Source organism: Brassica napus, chromosome A3, assembly GCF_020379485.1.
Source record: "Brassica napus cultivar Da-Ae chromosome A3, Da-Ae, whole genome shotgun sequence".
Lineage (NCBI taxonomy): Eukaryota > Viridiplantae > Streptophyta > Magnoliopsida > Brassicales > Brassicaceae > Brassica > Brassica napus.
The window spans coordinates 385,312-402,313 of record NC_063436.1 but is presented as its reverse complement, the minus strand read 5'-3'; the positions used below and the strand labels follow the sequence as shown (position 1 = coordinate 402,313).

The 17,002-nt window shown below is 34.8% G+C and overlaps 3 protein-coding genes and 1 long non-coding RNA gene across 4 annotated transcripts; 2 read left to right on the top strand and 2 right to left on the bottom strand.

Moving 5' to 3' along the window:
* Nucleotides 1–2,735: 2,735 nt before the first annotated feature.
* LOC106428817 (L-type lectin-domain containing receptor kinase VIII.2) lies at nucleotides 2,736–5,594 on the top strand. The gene has a single exon (XM_013869570.3). The coding sequence runs from the start codon at nucleotides 3,233–3,235 to the stop codon at nucleotides 5,378–5,380; it is 2,148 nt and encodes a 715-aa protein (XP_013725024.2). The 5' UTR covers nucleotides 2,736–3,232; the 3' UTR covers nucleotides 5,381–5,594.
* Nucleotides 5,595–7,848: 2,254 nt separating this feature from the next.
* LOC106443008 lies at nucleotides 7,849–8,630 on the bottom strand. Its single transcript, XM_013884629.3, has 3 exons — nucleotides 8,435–8,630; nucleotides 8,187–8,345; nucleotides 7,849–8,096 (listed from the first exon to the last, which is right to left on the bottom strand). Exons 1-3 carry the CDS (start codon nucleotides 8,499–8,501, stop codon nucleotides 8,092–8,094), a joined length of 231 nt encoding a protein of 76 aa, XP_013740083.2. The 5' UTR covers nucleotides 8,502–8,630; the 3' UTR covers nucleotides 7,849–8,091.
* A 2,260-nt stretch (nucleotides 8,631–10,890) lies between these two features.
* Nucleotides 10,891–11,713, bottom strand: LOC125592689. Its single transcript, XR_007328483.1, has 2 exons — nucleotides 11,530–11,713; nucleotides 10,891–11,352 (listed from the first exon to the last, which is right to left on the bottom strand). It is a non-coding gene; the product is annotated as an uncharacterized LOC125592689 (long non-coding RNA).
* Nucleotides 11,714–14,512: 2,799 nt separating this feature from the next.
* LOC106428825 (protein IQ-DOMAIN 2-like) lies at nucleotides 14,513–16,883 on the top strand. The gene is made up of 6 exons (XM_048768016.1): nucleotides 14,513–14,701; nucleotides 14,949–15,030; nucleotides 15,110–15,439; nucleotides 15,566–15,787; nucleotides 15,945–16,064; nucleotides 16,166–16,883. The coding sequence occupies exons 2-6, from the start codon at nucleotides 14,971–14,973 to the stop codon at nucleotides 16,712–16,714; spliced, it is 1,281 nt and encodes a 426-aa protein (XP_048623973.1). The 5' UTR covers nucleotides 14,513–14,701; nucleotides 14,949–14,970; the 3' UTR covers nucleotides 16,715–16,883.
* Nucleotides 16,884–17,002: the final 119 nt, after the last annotated feature.

Sequence of the window (17,002 nt, the reverse complement as noted above, 5' to 3'; positions counted from 1 at the left end):
ATCGTATTTATCCATTTTATCAGTCATATATCTAGAAGTATATGAGCATCATGGTGACAATGCATGATAAGTGTCACTTCCATTCTTAAGATTTGGAACGAAGTCTAATATAGCGATGGGTTTATAGGATTTGCTTAGACTCGTTTAACCATTTGATATATCACGTAGGAGTATACATTACAATTTGTTTTTGAATTTTAAAATTTGATCTTATTAATATTACATGAATTAAATTTATAATTTTGACGCGAATATAAGAATGTGATGAAACAAAGAGAATGTGATCTGGATTGATACATATATTTTTTACTCATTTAAATATCGATTTTTTTTTGCTGGACATTTGAACATCTAAAATGTTGTTAATAAATGTATATATGATTTGGAAGTTGTGTTTATTTTATTTAATTGGTTTTGAAAGGTGTATGTAGGTTTAAAAAAAACACACATATATGTTGCGAGTTCCACTATACTACAACTACCACGATGCGTCATAAACCTTCATTTTGAATATTTAGTCTCGGAATGTAACATAAAATGAACAAGTAGTACAATAATTATACACATCTTGGAGATTACATTATAAAAACTCCATAAATAATTCAACCCAACCTTTCTTTTGGCTTTTTGTGTTTGCCTTCTTTAGATCCATTGGATGCTTTCATATTCCCTTCTCGGTATCCGATGTTTGTATACGATTAAATATCATATGATTTTAGTGTTATCATAGTTTATACGTCTATACACAGTTAATTATTTTGGTGTTCAGCCGTAAAATCTGAAATTCAGATTAAATCCAGTCTGTGTAAATAGTTTGGGTTTGTAATATCTGATTCTTGATCTAATTCATCTGGAATCTTGTCTTTCCAAAATTAATTGATGAGGTTCGAACGTAAACTAGGAATATAATACAAATCGTATGTACCTCGATATATGAATATATCTACTTAGATTTTATATAAGGTAGTAAAAAAGAGAGAGAGTTACGTTGGATTTGTATTCTATACAGAACTTTACAAAATGCGTGTTAGGAATATATTGCATATTATGACTCCACTTGTATCTTGTTAATTATTACTTTTTGTAAGTTGTAACCATTCTATTTGAATATGGATGCCGGTCTTGTTATAAAACTCACCCGGTCAATACTCACACCTTAGACGTAACGACATTATTATATTAGTATTGATATATACATATATAGTTTAAATGTTTCAAAACAATAATACTTGACAAATAGCATCTCTGCAAAAGTGGCTTCTCGTTAAAAACTAAGTATGTAAGTTATTAAGATCACTCATTTAAATATTAATCCAGTCAAATGAACGGTTGGCAAATGATCTGAAATATTTGTCGTCACAATATCTAAATAATTCAAATATATTGTACTAATTCTGAGACACTATATTACTTTCCGGATATGAGAACAAAAACATCATGATTATATATGCTACTGTAAATTCAATGATGCAGTTCGAACTTGGTATCTTGAAAATGAAGAAATCATGCAAAATTCTTTCAATTTTGAAATTACTTTAGTTTGAAACTTTGAAAAACACAAGTTGTGGATTCAACGTTTCAACTAAGTACACAAGGGACCGACATGATTCTTTAACTAAACCGACCCACTTTGAAAAAAGCTAGAAATTTCAATTTGGGTTTCATGGAAAAAACAAATTAATAGGCTCTGGTTGATAATCCATTAACATCATGATCTTCCTAATAACTATGATTTTGATTTGTATTTTAACTATTGAATGACCGAAAACGTATTTGTTAGTATATATGCAATTCCGCAAAAAGCCTATCGATAGTTCTTTGTACGTTGATCGCGCGCAATTTCCATGCATTCATTTGTTTCTTGTTTTGTAAGGTTAATGACAAATATACAACGGTGAAACTACTGAAACTACCATGCCAGATTTTAACGTTTAAATTAAGTTTCTATCACTAAAAATATTTTTTGTTTCCGTTCCGAAGAACTAATCATTTTCTATACATTCAAACCAGGAACACAATTCACACTATTCTTCCTCCAAATCTACCAGCGAGATTAAACATTTGTAGCTTTTGCGCTAAAATGGGTTTCAGCCCAAGTCCATAACAATTTGTTTTCCTTTTCCCACCCCAAGTCCATAACATATGACATAGCTTTCAACATTATAACTTGAGTAGGATCTTCATAGTTTTTCTTTTAAATGGCTCTAATGCTTTAAAAAAAAGTACGGATAGATACAAGCTTTGTCGTAGCATATTCCAGTTTGAGAACACCTACACCAACCAAAAGTAAAATTATAAGCTCAAAAGAATTGTGCAAGAGATCTAAAACTTGTTCGCTTTTGCAAAGAGATCTAAAACCTCTTATTGACCGCAATAAATATAAGTCAAAGAGACATAAATACTTCATAATATTAGATGCTATAGTCGATATCATTTTTTTGCTACCAGCTAAATAATTAATAGGTACTATATCTGGGGACATAGAGAAGAGATATACACACTGAGACAAAACACACACATGACACATCAACACGAGCTGGTGTGAAAACGAGTGGCTGCGTTGTGAACTTGTGGATTAGTTAGAGATAATGATTTAAGAATTGAAATATTCTTTTGTATGTCGATTTATCAATATCCATATGAACTTTCCTTTGAGAATCTTTAAAGAAAACGGACTCACCATGCAACAAAAAAAAGAAGTCAGACAAAAAAAACCATGTGCCATGATACTTTCACAACGTTGTATCGTATATGTTCTTTTGTTACATAAAAGCTAACAAGTGAAGGTTTTTGGACTCTACTATATACTCGTACCAAAAACTGTTCCCACTTACTAATCTATACTCACTTTACTGAGTTATTAAACTCTTTTTGTTTAATTTGGTTGTACCGACTTGTAAACAACAAAAATCAAAACAAGTACTTCGATCATAACATCAACATTACTACAAGACTTTTTGATGAGTTTTTCAGACAAAAGCAAGCACGCGCCTGCACGTGAGGATCTTCTCCATCACTGTTTATAAGGCCACGTGTCGCTCAGTCAGATCCAGATGTCTTCTTCACTCGTGCCTTTTATTTCCACTCTCTTCTGTCTTCTTCCGTCTCCCTCTGTCTGATTCGGTGATTTGTCATCGTCTTCTCTGTATGATTGTATCAGTGAATCCAACCAACTCCCAAAGCTTCACTTCCTCAGATTAGTGAACGAATCCAAATGAAAAATATATAACAAATGTTGAAACTCCCACCGAGATTCCTCTCCGTTTACTCGACTCTCATCCACATTCTCGCTTCTCTCCTCTGCTCCTCCTCCGACGTCAGAGGCGACTTTCCGGCGACCAGATTCGATCTCGGCACCTTGTCTCTCTCCACCCTCAAGCTCCTCGGCGACGCTCATCTCAACAACGGAACCATAAAGCTCACCCGCGAGCTCCCCGTCCCGACTTCCACCGCCGGAAAAGCTCTCTACGGAAAACCGATTAGATTCCGGCACCCGGAGACTCAATCTCCGGCGAGCTTCTCCACGTACTTCTCGTTCACGGTGACGAACCTCAACCCTTCCTCGATCGGCGGCGGATTGGCTTTCGTAATCTCCCCCGACGGAGAATCCATCGGATCCGCCGGCGGGTTTCTCGGTCTAACCGGAGAATCCGGATCCGGGTCGGGTTTTGTCGCGGTGGAGTTCGACACGCTGATGGATGTGGAATTCAAAGACGTGAACGGGAACCACGTGGGGCTGGATCTAAACGACGTCGTTTCGGCCGCAGTAGCGGATCTGGGAAACGTCGAGATCGATCTCAAGAGCGGGAACTCCGTGAACTCGTGGATCACTTACGACGGATCGGGCCGGGTCTTAACGGTTTACGTCTCTTACTCAAACGTTAAACCGAAATCGCCGGTTTTGTCGGTTCCGTTAAATCTAGATCGGTACGTCAGCGATTCGATGTTCGTTGGATTCTCCGGTTCAACGCAGGGAAGCACGGAGATTCACAGCATCGACTGGTGGAGCTTCGCTTCCTCTTTCGATTCATCGGAATCTTCTCCGCCGCCGTTGTCCGGTGAGCCACCGTCTTCGCCGCCGTCTTCTCCTTCACTCTCTACACCCACCTCCCGGATTAAACCCGCCGATCCGTCTTCTCCTTGCCGTAACAAACTCTGCAAAAAATCCCCCGCCGCCGTCGCCGGAGTAGTAACCGCCGGCGCATTTTTCTTAGCGCTATTCGCCGGAGCGATGATCTGGCTCTACTCCAAAAAGATCAAATACACTCGAAAGAGCGAATCCTTCTCATCGGAGATCATGAAATCGCCGAGGGAGTTCACATACAAGGAGCTGAAGCTAGCCACCGACAGCTTCAGCACCACTCGAGTGATCGGAAACGGCGCGTTCGGCACCGTCTACAAAGGTATCTTACCAGGCTCCGGCGAAATCATCGCGGTCAAAAGATGCAGCCACGTCTCTCAAGGCAACACCGAGTTCTTATCGGAGCTATCGTTGATCGGAACTCTCCGTCATCGGAATCTTCTCCGTCTTCAAGGCTACTGCAGAGAAAAGGGAGAGATTCTGCTGATCTACGATCTGATGCCCAACGGATCTTTAGATAAAGCATTGCACGAGTCTCCGACGACGTTACCGTGGCCTCACCGGAGGAAGATCCTCCTCGGAGTCGCTTCCGCTCTGGCTTACTTGCATCAAGAGTGCGAGAATCAGATCATTCATCGTGATGTTAAGACGAGCAACGTTATGCTCGACGCGAGTTTTAATCCCAAGTTAGGCGATTTCGGACTCGCTAGGCAAACGGAGCACGATAAGTCGCCGGACGCGACGGCTGCCGCCGGTACGATGGGGTATTTAGCGCCGGAGTATTTGCTTACCGGTCGAGCGACGGAGAAAACCGACGTTTTCAGCTACGGAGCCGTTGTTTTGGAAGTAACCACTGGTAGAAGGCCCATAACCCGAGCCGAGGCTAATCCCGGTTTGCGACCCGGTTTCAAAACCGGGTCGAGTTTGGTTGATTGGGTTTGGGGGTTGTATAGAGAAGGGAGGCTTTTGACGGCGGTGGATGAGCGGTTGAGCGACGGAGAGCTTAACCCGGAGGAGGTTAATCGGGTATTGATGGTGGGCCTTGCTTGTTCACAACCCGACCCGGTAACCCGGCCTAGTATGAGGACTGTGGTCCAGATTCTGGTTGGGGAAGCTGATGTGCCGGAGGTTCCGATGGCGAGACCGTCGCCGTCTTTGAGCTTTAGTACGTCGGAGTTATTGCTTACCTTACAAGACAGTGCATCAGACTGTAATGAAGCTTTGGCCCCGGTCTCGACGACTTCTTGTTCCTCGTCCGAACATGACATCTTCATTGTCGGCAAGGATCGATCGGTTTAATATTTTATTTAAATTATTAATTATACATGATTATAAATTCGGAGCACAATTTTACCGGTAAACAATACTAATTTTAAAAACGGTAGATTTGTAAAATGTAAATTTCCGAGTTGATTGAATAATTCTTAGTTTTGGATCCTCAAGACTTCAGTTTGTAACGATGTATATAAAATAATTCAAATATGAAAGCACTGTAGACTTGGAGTTGTGTTAATAGCTTTGAGTCGTGTTTTAACTCTCATGGTAAGTTTGGTGAATGTCGCTTTCTTTACTTTGAATTTGATAAAGTTTATACTGTCCAATAATATAGTTTCAGTTTGGTCCCAAGTCTAACTATAAGTGGGAGCATAGAAAAAACTGTAACCTATAGTTATGGCCTTAATATATCAATATAGATCACTGTTATCACAAAAATGTGTGCGTGGACACAAAACATTGTTTTGGCACAGCATACTTCGCTTGCTAATCGTGGTGTGATTAAGAAGTGGCTGAACTTTGGCATTTAACAATTAATTACAAGTTTTAAGCAAGTAATGAAAGGTTTGATAAAAAACAATTAATTATACGTAGTTAACCAAGTTGCAGTAGCCTAGTGACAATCTATTGGGACTTAATGTACATTCATAATTTATTGGGACTTAATGTACATTCATATTAGTTTTAGGTTCGATTTCCATAAAAATTAATTATACTACTTGGCCAGTGTTATTTTGTTTGGATTTCGGCACAAATAGCTTTTATGGTGAATCTTAATAGATTATTGATTCATTTTCTAGCAATAGTTGTATTCAAATTCGGATCTGGCAGTATGGTATTGTTTTAGACTAGTTTATTTTATAATATTAAGTGAGTTTTTTTCCGAAACCGACAGGATAACCAATAAAGTTTATAAAAGAAAATATAGCATGTAGTTCCAATCCAAATTCACCGTTAGTTTAGGAAAAATTTTATATTAAAAAAAATCTTACAAATTAGCTCGAAATGCTGCTTGCAAAAGTAATATCTTTTTTTTCTTGTCACGAGCAAAAGTAATATCTAATGATACGAAAAAGAACAAGAGATTGGAGTAGAAGCATGGCAAGGTCTAGAAAAACTAAATAAAATATGTTAGAATATGGTAGATGGTCGTAATCATAAAAGATGACATACACTAAACGGGAATCTTACTGATTTCTTAATTCAATCAATATACAAATAGATATAACAATAAATCAAATCAAAACTTTAACTAACCTTTTTTTTTAGTGGTGAAGCATTGGTCCTTTCACTAGTTAAGCAGGCATGCGATTTATTTATGAGTTGCATAGTTGGGGAATCAAGTCAACTAATTCATGTAACTACTTTTTGGATTTTAGAAATGCCTAACATCATGAGATTTGACCAAAACTTAATTTGGACTATTGGGTTTTAGGGCTCGACCCAAAATGTGAAGTATCTGAATTTTAAAGGCAGATAATTGGGCCACGAAAAAAATATTTGTTTGTCTATACACACATCTGATGTTCGTAAACTCGTTTATAAATATAGTAGCTGATAATCTAAAACTAGTGTTTTAGAGCACCATTAACTTTAGCACCCTATTTAAAGCACTTAATTTTTTTTAAAGTTTTTTTTCTAATTAAAAAAAAATTAAAAAAAATAATCAATCGCGAGCAACCACGTGTTAATAGAATCTGTGAACAGTAGAAGCAACATGTGTTTGTGATGTCTAATTAAACACACCTTCTTCTTCTTATTCTTCTTATCTTTCCTTTTTTTTAATTAAGAAAATCTAAACACCAATGGTTAATGGTGCGAGTTTTAGTTGAGAGACAAGCATGTCTAATTGTCGATAAGATTATATCATGTGTATTTGACATTAAAATGCCGTGTTTTAGACTTAATAAATCCATTCAAGTGTCGTAATCATACATTACAAACTAATCATGCTCCGAAACTTCCAGAGCTGTGTTATGAGAGACACGGTTTGGTTATATGAATCTTGTGATAAATAATACACAGTCAAAATTTGAAATGAAATGATTGGGGTCGTGGTTAATGGTGGATCCCTTGGATCCAGTGTCTTATATATTACTCGATGTAACCACATATATATAACTCTAATTTTGATATCACATACTAACAATCTTCTATAAAAGACAACTAAAATCGTCGCCAGTGAGAAGTGTTTTCTAGAAGATATACTAGCTAGAAGTGTGTACAAAATAGAATGTATCCTATACTATATCTATATGTTTATTTTGGTCGGTGTGTATTTTCAAAAAGTTACTTGTAAACCAACATCCAAGAGATTCCATAAATAATAAAGAAAGAAAAATGCCTAAGTGTGTATATATATCGTTTTCTCATATTTATTCCTAATTTTCCCCATGGTCAGCCTCGATCGAATAGACAATGATCCAAAGATATGAGAATGACAGTGATATTCATATGCATGGCGTCATGGCGACACTGACGCATTAACACGATTTAATTTGAATATTTTCCAAGAGATTCATACCGAAAAATATAATATATGTAACGGTACATGAAAAAAGAGGAAAGAAAATACTGGACATTAATGACTCGATGATCATATGATAATTACGCATTAATATATAAATAATTGTGTACCCGCATCATTAATCTTATCACAGACTCATCATATATATAGTTACTCTTGAACCTGAAGCTTCTGAGACTCTCCTTCCTCCTTAGGAAAAAGTCTCTATCTAGTCTGATAAATGATAGAGAGAGAGAGAGAGTTTATCAGCCTTTGTGCATAAATATATTTACGAGTAATAACAAAAGGTAGAAAGCGTCTTACTCTGCCCTCCAACATAAGTACTGGCGGATCCAGCGGCGGAAGTTTTATGGTGGATGAACGGTGGCTTGCCGTGTGAAGTCTCCGGCGAAGGTCTAGAGTTATGTGTCTCTGGCCCCCTGTAATCGATCTCGTACACCTCCGAATCCGTATTTTCCGATGCTTAGTTATGTGTTAAAGTACAATGAATCAAGAAACATGTTAATGATGATCCTAACTAATATTTGTCTAAAAACAAAGAGCAAACATACCTATAGCGACAAAGCAAGGCACAACAAAGAGAAGGTACATGAGAAAAATCACGACGGTCGACTTCATTTTCAATTACTTATAAACAGTTATGAACTTTTGAGTGTTTTTGTTTTGAATGGTAATACTTGGAATACATGATAGCCTTATTTATAATAGCATGGACAGATAAAACACTCGTGTCTTGTCTTCATTTATATTTAATTGGGCAATTCTCTCATATAACTTTTTTTTTTTAAGTTTTTGTCACAAAATGGTCTTCAATAAAAAAATGATGAAAATAGTTTTTTTTTTTGAAAAATTAATATTTAAAAAAAAAAAAATTGAAATCCTATTTTCAAAATCCAACCTCTTACCTCTAAATAAGTTTAGATTAGTTAATCTTAAAGTATAAATATATTTTTACTTTTTAATAAAAAACTTTTTTTGGTCATTTTTCTCATTGAAAGCTATTTTTGTGACATAACTTAAAAAAATAATATTCTAGTGAATTTCTCTATTTTTTATTTCCCAATATTTTCTTGTGATATTTATTCTGTTCTACTATAAATATTTATTATCGCAAGCTTAATCTTTTTGGCTAAACAATTTTCAGATCAGTATGCAAAACGGGACAATTATTCAATTACTAACATGGTTAATATTTTCTGCATGTTCATCTGAATTATGTTTATAACTTTCTTATTATTGAATTAGGGTATGTGACTAGTATTTTATATGCATGATTTTTCTCAACTGATTAAAATGCTTCAACAGGTATGCTCCTGTCCTGACTTCCGTGCCCGCATAAACAGGCAAGACATTGTGGACGGTTTAAAAGAAGGCGACGTAATTAATTATTTTTCACGACCATACATCATAAACTGGAGTATAAAATAGTTTCAATAGGGAGAACAACCTACAAAATAAAATAAAAAAGAAATAGGAGAAGACAAGTTCATGTGTAAGAGACAATACTAGCTAGCTTATTATCTCATGGCTTCCAAGCTGAACTCGTGTTCCAATCTATTCATTCCTTTTTGTTTTTGCAGGAACTCGTATTTAATAATGAACAATAGTACTATCTAATCATAAGAGCTTGTCTTTTTTTTTTTTGGTCTAACAGCTTGTCTAAAACTGTAATTGCATATGGAAAAGATAGACCAGTGCATATTGAAAGTACTTGTAACTATACGTAGTTAAATATATATATACATGTAACTATATACTTTTGTTTTTTATTGACGCCATACACAGTTGACATGTATTTTCTGTTATTTTTGGCGGTGATATAAAAATGCATATACATTATTTTGGAGAAATCGCTGGTATGAAGTCGATATACGTAATTGAGTTTAATATGAAAATTTAATGAGAAGATGTTAATGTTATAAGCTTCATCTATCCCCACTTCTTACAACTGTACATTGATGTACTCTCTACCTCTCCATTAATTTCAAGTCGGTCGATGATGGATCGTGCACCCCAAATATATTAATTAGGAGCAATATTATTACATTCCTCATTCATTAATACTTACATACATATATTTGTAGATTGAATTATCAACGACATGCAAATTATACTTATTTATAAAATACGCCAGAGGAGCGATATCATAGAAATTGAAAATATATATTATTTACACTTTTATATACTATATGTGTTAGGACTCCATAAATGTTCTTTTGTCTAAGACCTTCGTGGTGCGTCTACGTAAACCATAAATTGTAATGGGTCCATATCCATCTCTACAGCTATTTCATGGCTGTGTTTTCTTAGGCGTCTCCTTTCACTTTCACATCCACCCATCTTTTATGGTTTCTTCAATTAATCCTGCTTGGGATACATCAACTATATATCGTGTATATGTAATCATATTAAAAACTTAAAAACATTTTAATCTTTTAAGAGAACTTTCAGCGGAGAGTTTTAACACAAGTTTTCGGAATTAAAAATAATCAGAAAATGCAAAAAGATAAGAAGAATGCCAGAAATGGTTCTAAAATCAGATGTTTGAAGAACCTTATAAGAAACTCACAAACCAAATGTCACTTTTATATTGGTTCAAATTTAAAAAGGTAAATATAAACTAATTACTTAAATCAATTATTATAATTTGCTTTTTAGATATTTAATGGAGGTAAACCGTCAATGCTCTACTCTAACCAAAGAAAAACTTGTATACTTATATTTACATGTTGGGTCTCAATTGGTCAAAGTATTTTAAAGAGCCCTGCCATATGTAATCCCATACATCAGTTGGGCCAGAAGATGCTCCCATCTGTCAGCTAAATGAAGCTTGATGAAAAGGTTGATTCATACTTAACAAGTTAACTGAATATAGGAAACTGCTATGTTTTGTTTGAAAAGAAGAACATTACACATTGAAGAATTAGTATTTTTTGACAGATGATGTGAATGCTACGACGACTGCTCGACATGTTGGAGAGAGAATAGAGGATATAGGCTTATCAGATGCCAATGAACATGCAAATCCCATGAGGTAATTGTACTTTCTACATTTAGTGTGGCAATGAGGGAAGATACTATTTGTATGAACATGTTCCAGTGAAAGAAGAAAAAAAGGAATAACCTGAATGTATTCGGCTGAGAAGCCACATGCTCACTCACATCCTCTTCACTGATTCGTCATCTGCAGATACCCTCTCATCGTCTTCAGCTGATGCTTCAACCTCGTCCTCTATCACTTTATCTTCTTCTTCCTCTTCAGGTTGATGAGAACTCTTGAGAGATCCTCACTACCACCGAACTCAGGAGTCAAACACTCTTCATGAAACCGAAGAAGACAGTCAACCCAAGAACAACTTGATGCTCCCTCTTCTGAAACTTCACAAACAATACAAGCATCATCGGATTTAAGCCGCTTCTTGAGAGGCCGCACAGTGTCTGGATCAATCTCTATAGAGCCAAATCTTGCCTGTGACAAGATTAATTAACAACTTAACAGAGTTACAACAGATTCTAATTTCGAAGCTCCAAAAGTCCCTACACGGTACATTCAGAAACTGAAGCTAATCTCGATAATTGCCCTAATTTTTGAGATTAGAAACAAGCCGAAACGAACGAAGATGGGGGAAGGTAATAGCGTAGTTACCGGAAGGGGTGGATAGGGATCGAAAGACTTGCGGCAAGACCTAGCCGGAAACGATTTTGTCTGCTTCTCCACTTTGAAGATGACTAAAACATAAAGTGCATTCAAGTCCTATCTTTCTTTCTTTTTTTCGATTCCCTCACTAACCCATGAACAAGTATCTACCCAAAATACAATTGCCGATTGCTCTCAAAGAACAAAAAAAAATCATATGGAAATATATATATATATATATATATATATATATTCTTTTTAGCCACTTATAACCAAAACAAAATATTCATGTAGATGTGCAATCTAATCCTACTAACTAAACCGAATCGAATTTCAAAGTTTTTTTGTTTGGCTTTTATACTCATTAATAATCTAAACATTCAAAGTAAAAAAAAAAGAGTGAGTTATTCAAGTTGAGGAGACTTAGATTGAACAACTTAATTTAGTACTAAACCAAAATAACATACCAAGAAAAATAACTCACACTAAAGCAAAAGCATGACATAGAAAATACATTCGACCCTTGACAAAAAGTTATTTCCATTAATTATATGAGCTTGCCAATTTTTTTTGTAAACTACATAGATGTTACTTTTAAACATTAGCTTCAAATATAATTTATAACTAGATTTCCACCCGCACAACCGTGCGGATATATATTTTCACATTTTTATATATATAAATATTTGTTTTACATAATTATTATATATTTTTAATGTTATTCACATATTTAAATGTTTGTATAATTATGTCAAATATAATAATTTTATAGTTTTCATGCTGTAAATTAAAATCATCACATATATATGTTGCTTATTATTTATTTGTCCTATTGAATTTGCGTTTGATTACTAAACTAAAATTTTTAATGCATGAAACAACATATATGAAAACAATTTTGTATTTAATTTATTATAATCATGATCCGTAATTCAAATCGTTAGATTTTTTTAGTAATTTTTTAATGTTTATTAATTTTATATAATAAATTACTGTATATTAAAAAGTTTAATTAAGTTAAATTTTTATACATGTATTATATAGTTTACTAATATTAACCCCTTCTACCAACAAATTATATTTTTAGCATAAATATTTTATATTTATGAAAATAAAATATGTTAACTTATCAATTTAAAATAATTTTATCATATTTTGTTCAATATAACGTTTTTAATTTAAAATGATAAATATTATTATAAAATTGATAAAATAGGATATAATTGTATTCTTTTAGTAACATTTCATTACTAATTACAAAATTAGTTGAAAATATTTATATTCAGTTTATGACAATTAAGATCTTATTATAATCTTTTTAAAAGATTTATTAGAATTAATTTTTTTTTTTTAAAAAATAAAAGATATAAAAGATATTATTATTAAAGTAGTTAAAAAGATTATATATATTAGCATTAGTGATATACATTTAATAGAAAAATTAAATGATGGTCCAAATAAAAATATCACTCATCAAAAAATCATGATTTTTATTTTATTAGAAAACAAATTTGAAAAATAAAAATAGAAATAAATATTTATTTCTAACAAAATCTTTAAAAATTATTAGTAAATATTTTTTTGAAATGAATTAATTTCATTTAATTTAAATTTTCGTTTATGAACCAAAAATATATTCAATTCTAATTTCTAATTATATTTTATGATAATGTAAATTAAAACTAACTAATTTTCGAAAGTAAATTTAAAAACATTCTAAGAAGATTTTACAAAGATTTTGTTAGAATATTTTAAATATATTCATTTGTATTTCAAATAAAAAGATAAAGATATTAAAAGATATAATAATGAACTTATCTAAAATATGATATTTTCTAGAAATGGTCTAAACTAAAAAAATTACACATGAAAAGAAGTCATGACTTCTGTTTTAATATATTAGATTCCACAATTACATACACATATGTGTGCTTTTAGAACTGCTTAGCTAGAACTCCGGAGGTGCTATAAGAAGACTGGTACAAGCTGGCAGCAGATAAGAAAACTTGTTGGGCTTGACACCAAAAGTCAATGGTTTAGGCTCATATTCTATCCATTGGACAAAACTAATCACTATGGCAATCATCTTAGTTCATTGTATGTCAATGCGGTATTCTCTGGATATAATGAACTATATATAAAATTTTGAAAAAGAACTAAAATCTGTTTATCTGATGGATATGTGTTACAGATTTTTTCTACAGTTTCCTAATTGTTGTCCTGATAAATATATGTTGTTGCATGAATTTATGTGTTATATGTCAAATAATTTTAAATGTTCGTTCATTCATTGGAAAATTACTTAGAAATGTGGTGGATATGTCCACAGGACAGGATATGGAGAACAATGATCAATTAGTTTTCATGATATTTTGTCAATCCAAAGAATATAAATGTTATATGGTGGCTGGCTTATTAGAGCATTTCTAAAATGATAAAAGGCTGTCTTACTGGTGGTGGATATATTTGTTGACATGTTTTGTCGGTTCTATTTCTAATTATGCAAGCGTGTACATAAGCTCACATACACGAGTTCTGCAGTTGAATTCATTCGATAAATTATTGATAGTGTATAGGCTTTTTAGCTGAAGACGAATAAAAACTTTCAACGATTTTGAGTTATAGGCTTTTTAGCTTGAAGTAGAGGACCGATCTTTACAATATAAAGTTATTTAAAATTTAGACGGTCACCCAGTGCTGCCCACCCATATATCTAGATAAGCTTTAAGCCTTTAATTAATTCGTATCTCTTTTGTTAAGGTTCATCAAACATCGTTTCAGAAAAGGTTAATTAAAAAATTCAACATAGTAGTTCTTAGTTTGTTTACACATTGTTGATAAGTTAATGGTTTTTTTGAATAAAAATCAGACTTATCAATTTTTTTTGTGTGGATTCCAAAACTAATCACATTGCCACAACAAGTTTTTTGTTTTTTTTTTTAAAATAGAGTAATTAACCAAGCTGTTAATAGAGAAAAAGGAAAGCGGGGCCCCACAGAGCGGCCCAATATAGACAGACATACCGTCACAAATACTCAACACACATCTTTGAATCCATTTCTCTCTATCTTCTATATCTCGGCATGTGAAGTTGAGAAGGCGTTGTTTTTTTTTTCAGTCTTGAAGACTTTTGGAGCTCTCCTACTTCTTAACAGATCTGGTGTTACACTCTCTACCGCAGGTACGCTTCTTCCTCTTTGTTCCTTAGTTCAAGATCAATTGTTGAGTTGAACTGAAGAGCTTAGCTCATAGATATGGAGATCTGGCAATAATCGTGGTATCTCGTGGCGTTTGGGTGAAATGTTGAGTTCATTGATTTAAGCTAATTGTCTTATTTGGTGTTAGCTGAGGAGAGTATTAGAGATCACAACTAGATTCATTAAGGTTTCTTTGAACTAACTTTTTTTATAACTTAAATCAATGTGAAGAAGGATCAATCATACAGGAGGTATGGGCAAAAAAGCTAAATGGTTTTCTAGCGTTAAGAAAGCTTTCAGCCCAAATTCTAAGGTATGAATAGTTTTGTGAATTTTATATAATGATTCATATTCTCGTGTGTATTGACATCGTTGATGTTTTTTTTCACAAGTCGAAACACAAATCGCCTGAGAGCCCTAATGGTGTAGTCTCTAACCCTCCTCCCCAGCCAGATAACGCCAGACAACCTTCGTTACCTCCTCCTCCTCCTCCTCTTGAAGTGAGAGTAGCTGAAGTGATTGTTGAACAGAACAAGAATCTTTCCCCTCCTTCAACAAATGCTGTGAATGCTTCGACGACTGATGTTCCTGCAGTAGTAGTCCCTTCTTCATCTGCTCCTCCTGAGGTGGTTCGCCGTCGTGCTACAGCCACTCGGTTTCCTGGGAAGTCGAACGAAGAAGCGGCTGCAATCTTGATTCAGACTGTATTTAGAGGCTATTTGGTATATTTTCATTTTATGTTCTTCTACTTTAAAAGTGAAAACATGGATTTTGTCGGGTTGTTTTGCTGTTCCTCCTTATTGACTTTCTTTGTTGGGAGTATAACGCTTTGTCTTGTGTAATTACAGGCGAGAAGAGCACTGCGGGCAATGAGGGGTTTGGTTAGGCTTAAGTTACTGATGGAAGGATCCGTTGTTAAACGTCAAGCTGCAAACACTTTAAAATGTATGCAGACACTCTCTCGTGTACAGTCTCAAATCCGAGCTAGGAGAATCAGGATGTCCGAAGAGAACCAGGCTCGTCAGAAACAGCTCCTTCAGAAGCATGCCAAAGAGCTTGCTGGCTTGAAGGTCTCTTTCTCTCTCTCATACATCCATGGTGATATCTCAGTTTTGAAGCATTAGTATTCACTGTCATAAGTTATGCTTAGTTGCTTACTGACACCATTAATCAATTTTCTTTAAGTCTTGTTGGCCTTATGCTAATAGTTTCTTTTGCTGCTCTCAGAACGGTGGTAACTGGGATGATAGCATTCAGTCAAAGGAAAAAGTTGAAGCGAAATTGCTGAGCAAGTACGAGGCAACTATGAGAAGGGAAAGAGCATTGGCTTATGCATACTCTCATCAGGTATATCAATCAATGTAGCCTAATACTGAAACACATACGTTAGAGTTGGATATATGGTTTGTTTGAAAGTTGTGATGAATCTCATATGTTCATGTTTGCAGCAAAACTGGAAGAACAATTCTAAATCAGGAAACCCAATGTTCATGGATCCGAGCAATCCTACTTGGGGCTGGAGCTGGTTAGAGAGATGGATGGCTGGTCGGCCATTGGAAGAACCAAACAATGACACAAAATCTATAAACCGTAAGAACAGTTTCTTCTCTCCTCCAACTCCCTCAAGACTAAACCATTCCTCCAGAAAATCTAAAGACGAGGACGACGCCAAAAGCACAATCTCGGCCCTATCCGAGAGGAACCGCAGACACAGCATCGGTGGTTCATCAGTAAGAGACGACGAGAGCCTTGCTGGCTCACAGACTCTCCCGAGCTATATGGTTCCAACTAAATCAGCTAGAGCCAGGGTCAACAAGCCGCAGAGCCCACCATCAAGTGGTAGTACCACACAGCAGGAGAGCGATGGCGGCTTTGGAGACAAGGCATCGGCTAAGAAACGCCTCTCTTATCCGAGTTCACCTGCATTGCCTAAACCAAGACGGTTCTCAGCTCCGCCTAAGGTGGAAGTCGGCGTGACCAATGGAGTAGGAAGCTGAGGGTATTTACTGTTACTGTCATATATTTATTACCATTTTATTGATCTGTCCGAGATGAGTTGTGTCATGTTTGTTATGTGTTCCACCCCCTCTCCCCCTTGTGCAGCAGTGTAAACGCCTGTCATTTATTTATTTAATTTAAAAAAATTATTATTCGAACAACGTTAAATTCAAGCTTTTTGTTTGTTTCTTTGAATACTGAAGAGATTTATTTATATTGGAATCCCTCCTACTTTATTCTTTGTATGAATTAAAATCCGAGGTTGTAATTTTGTATTCTACTCTTAA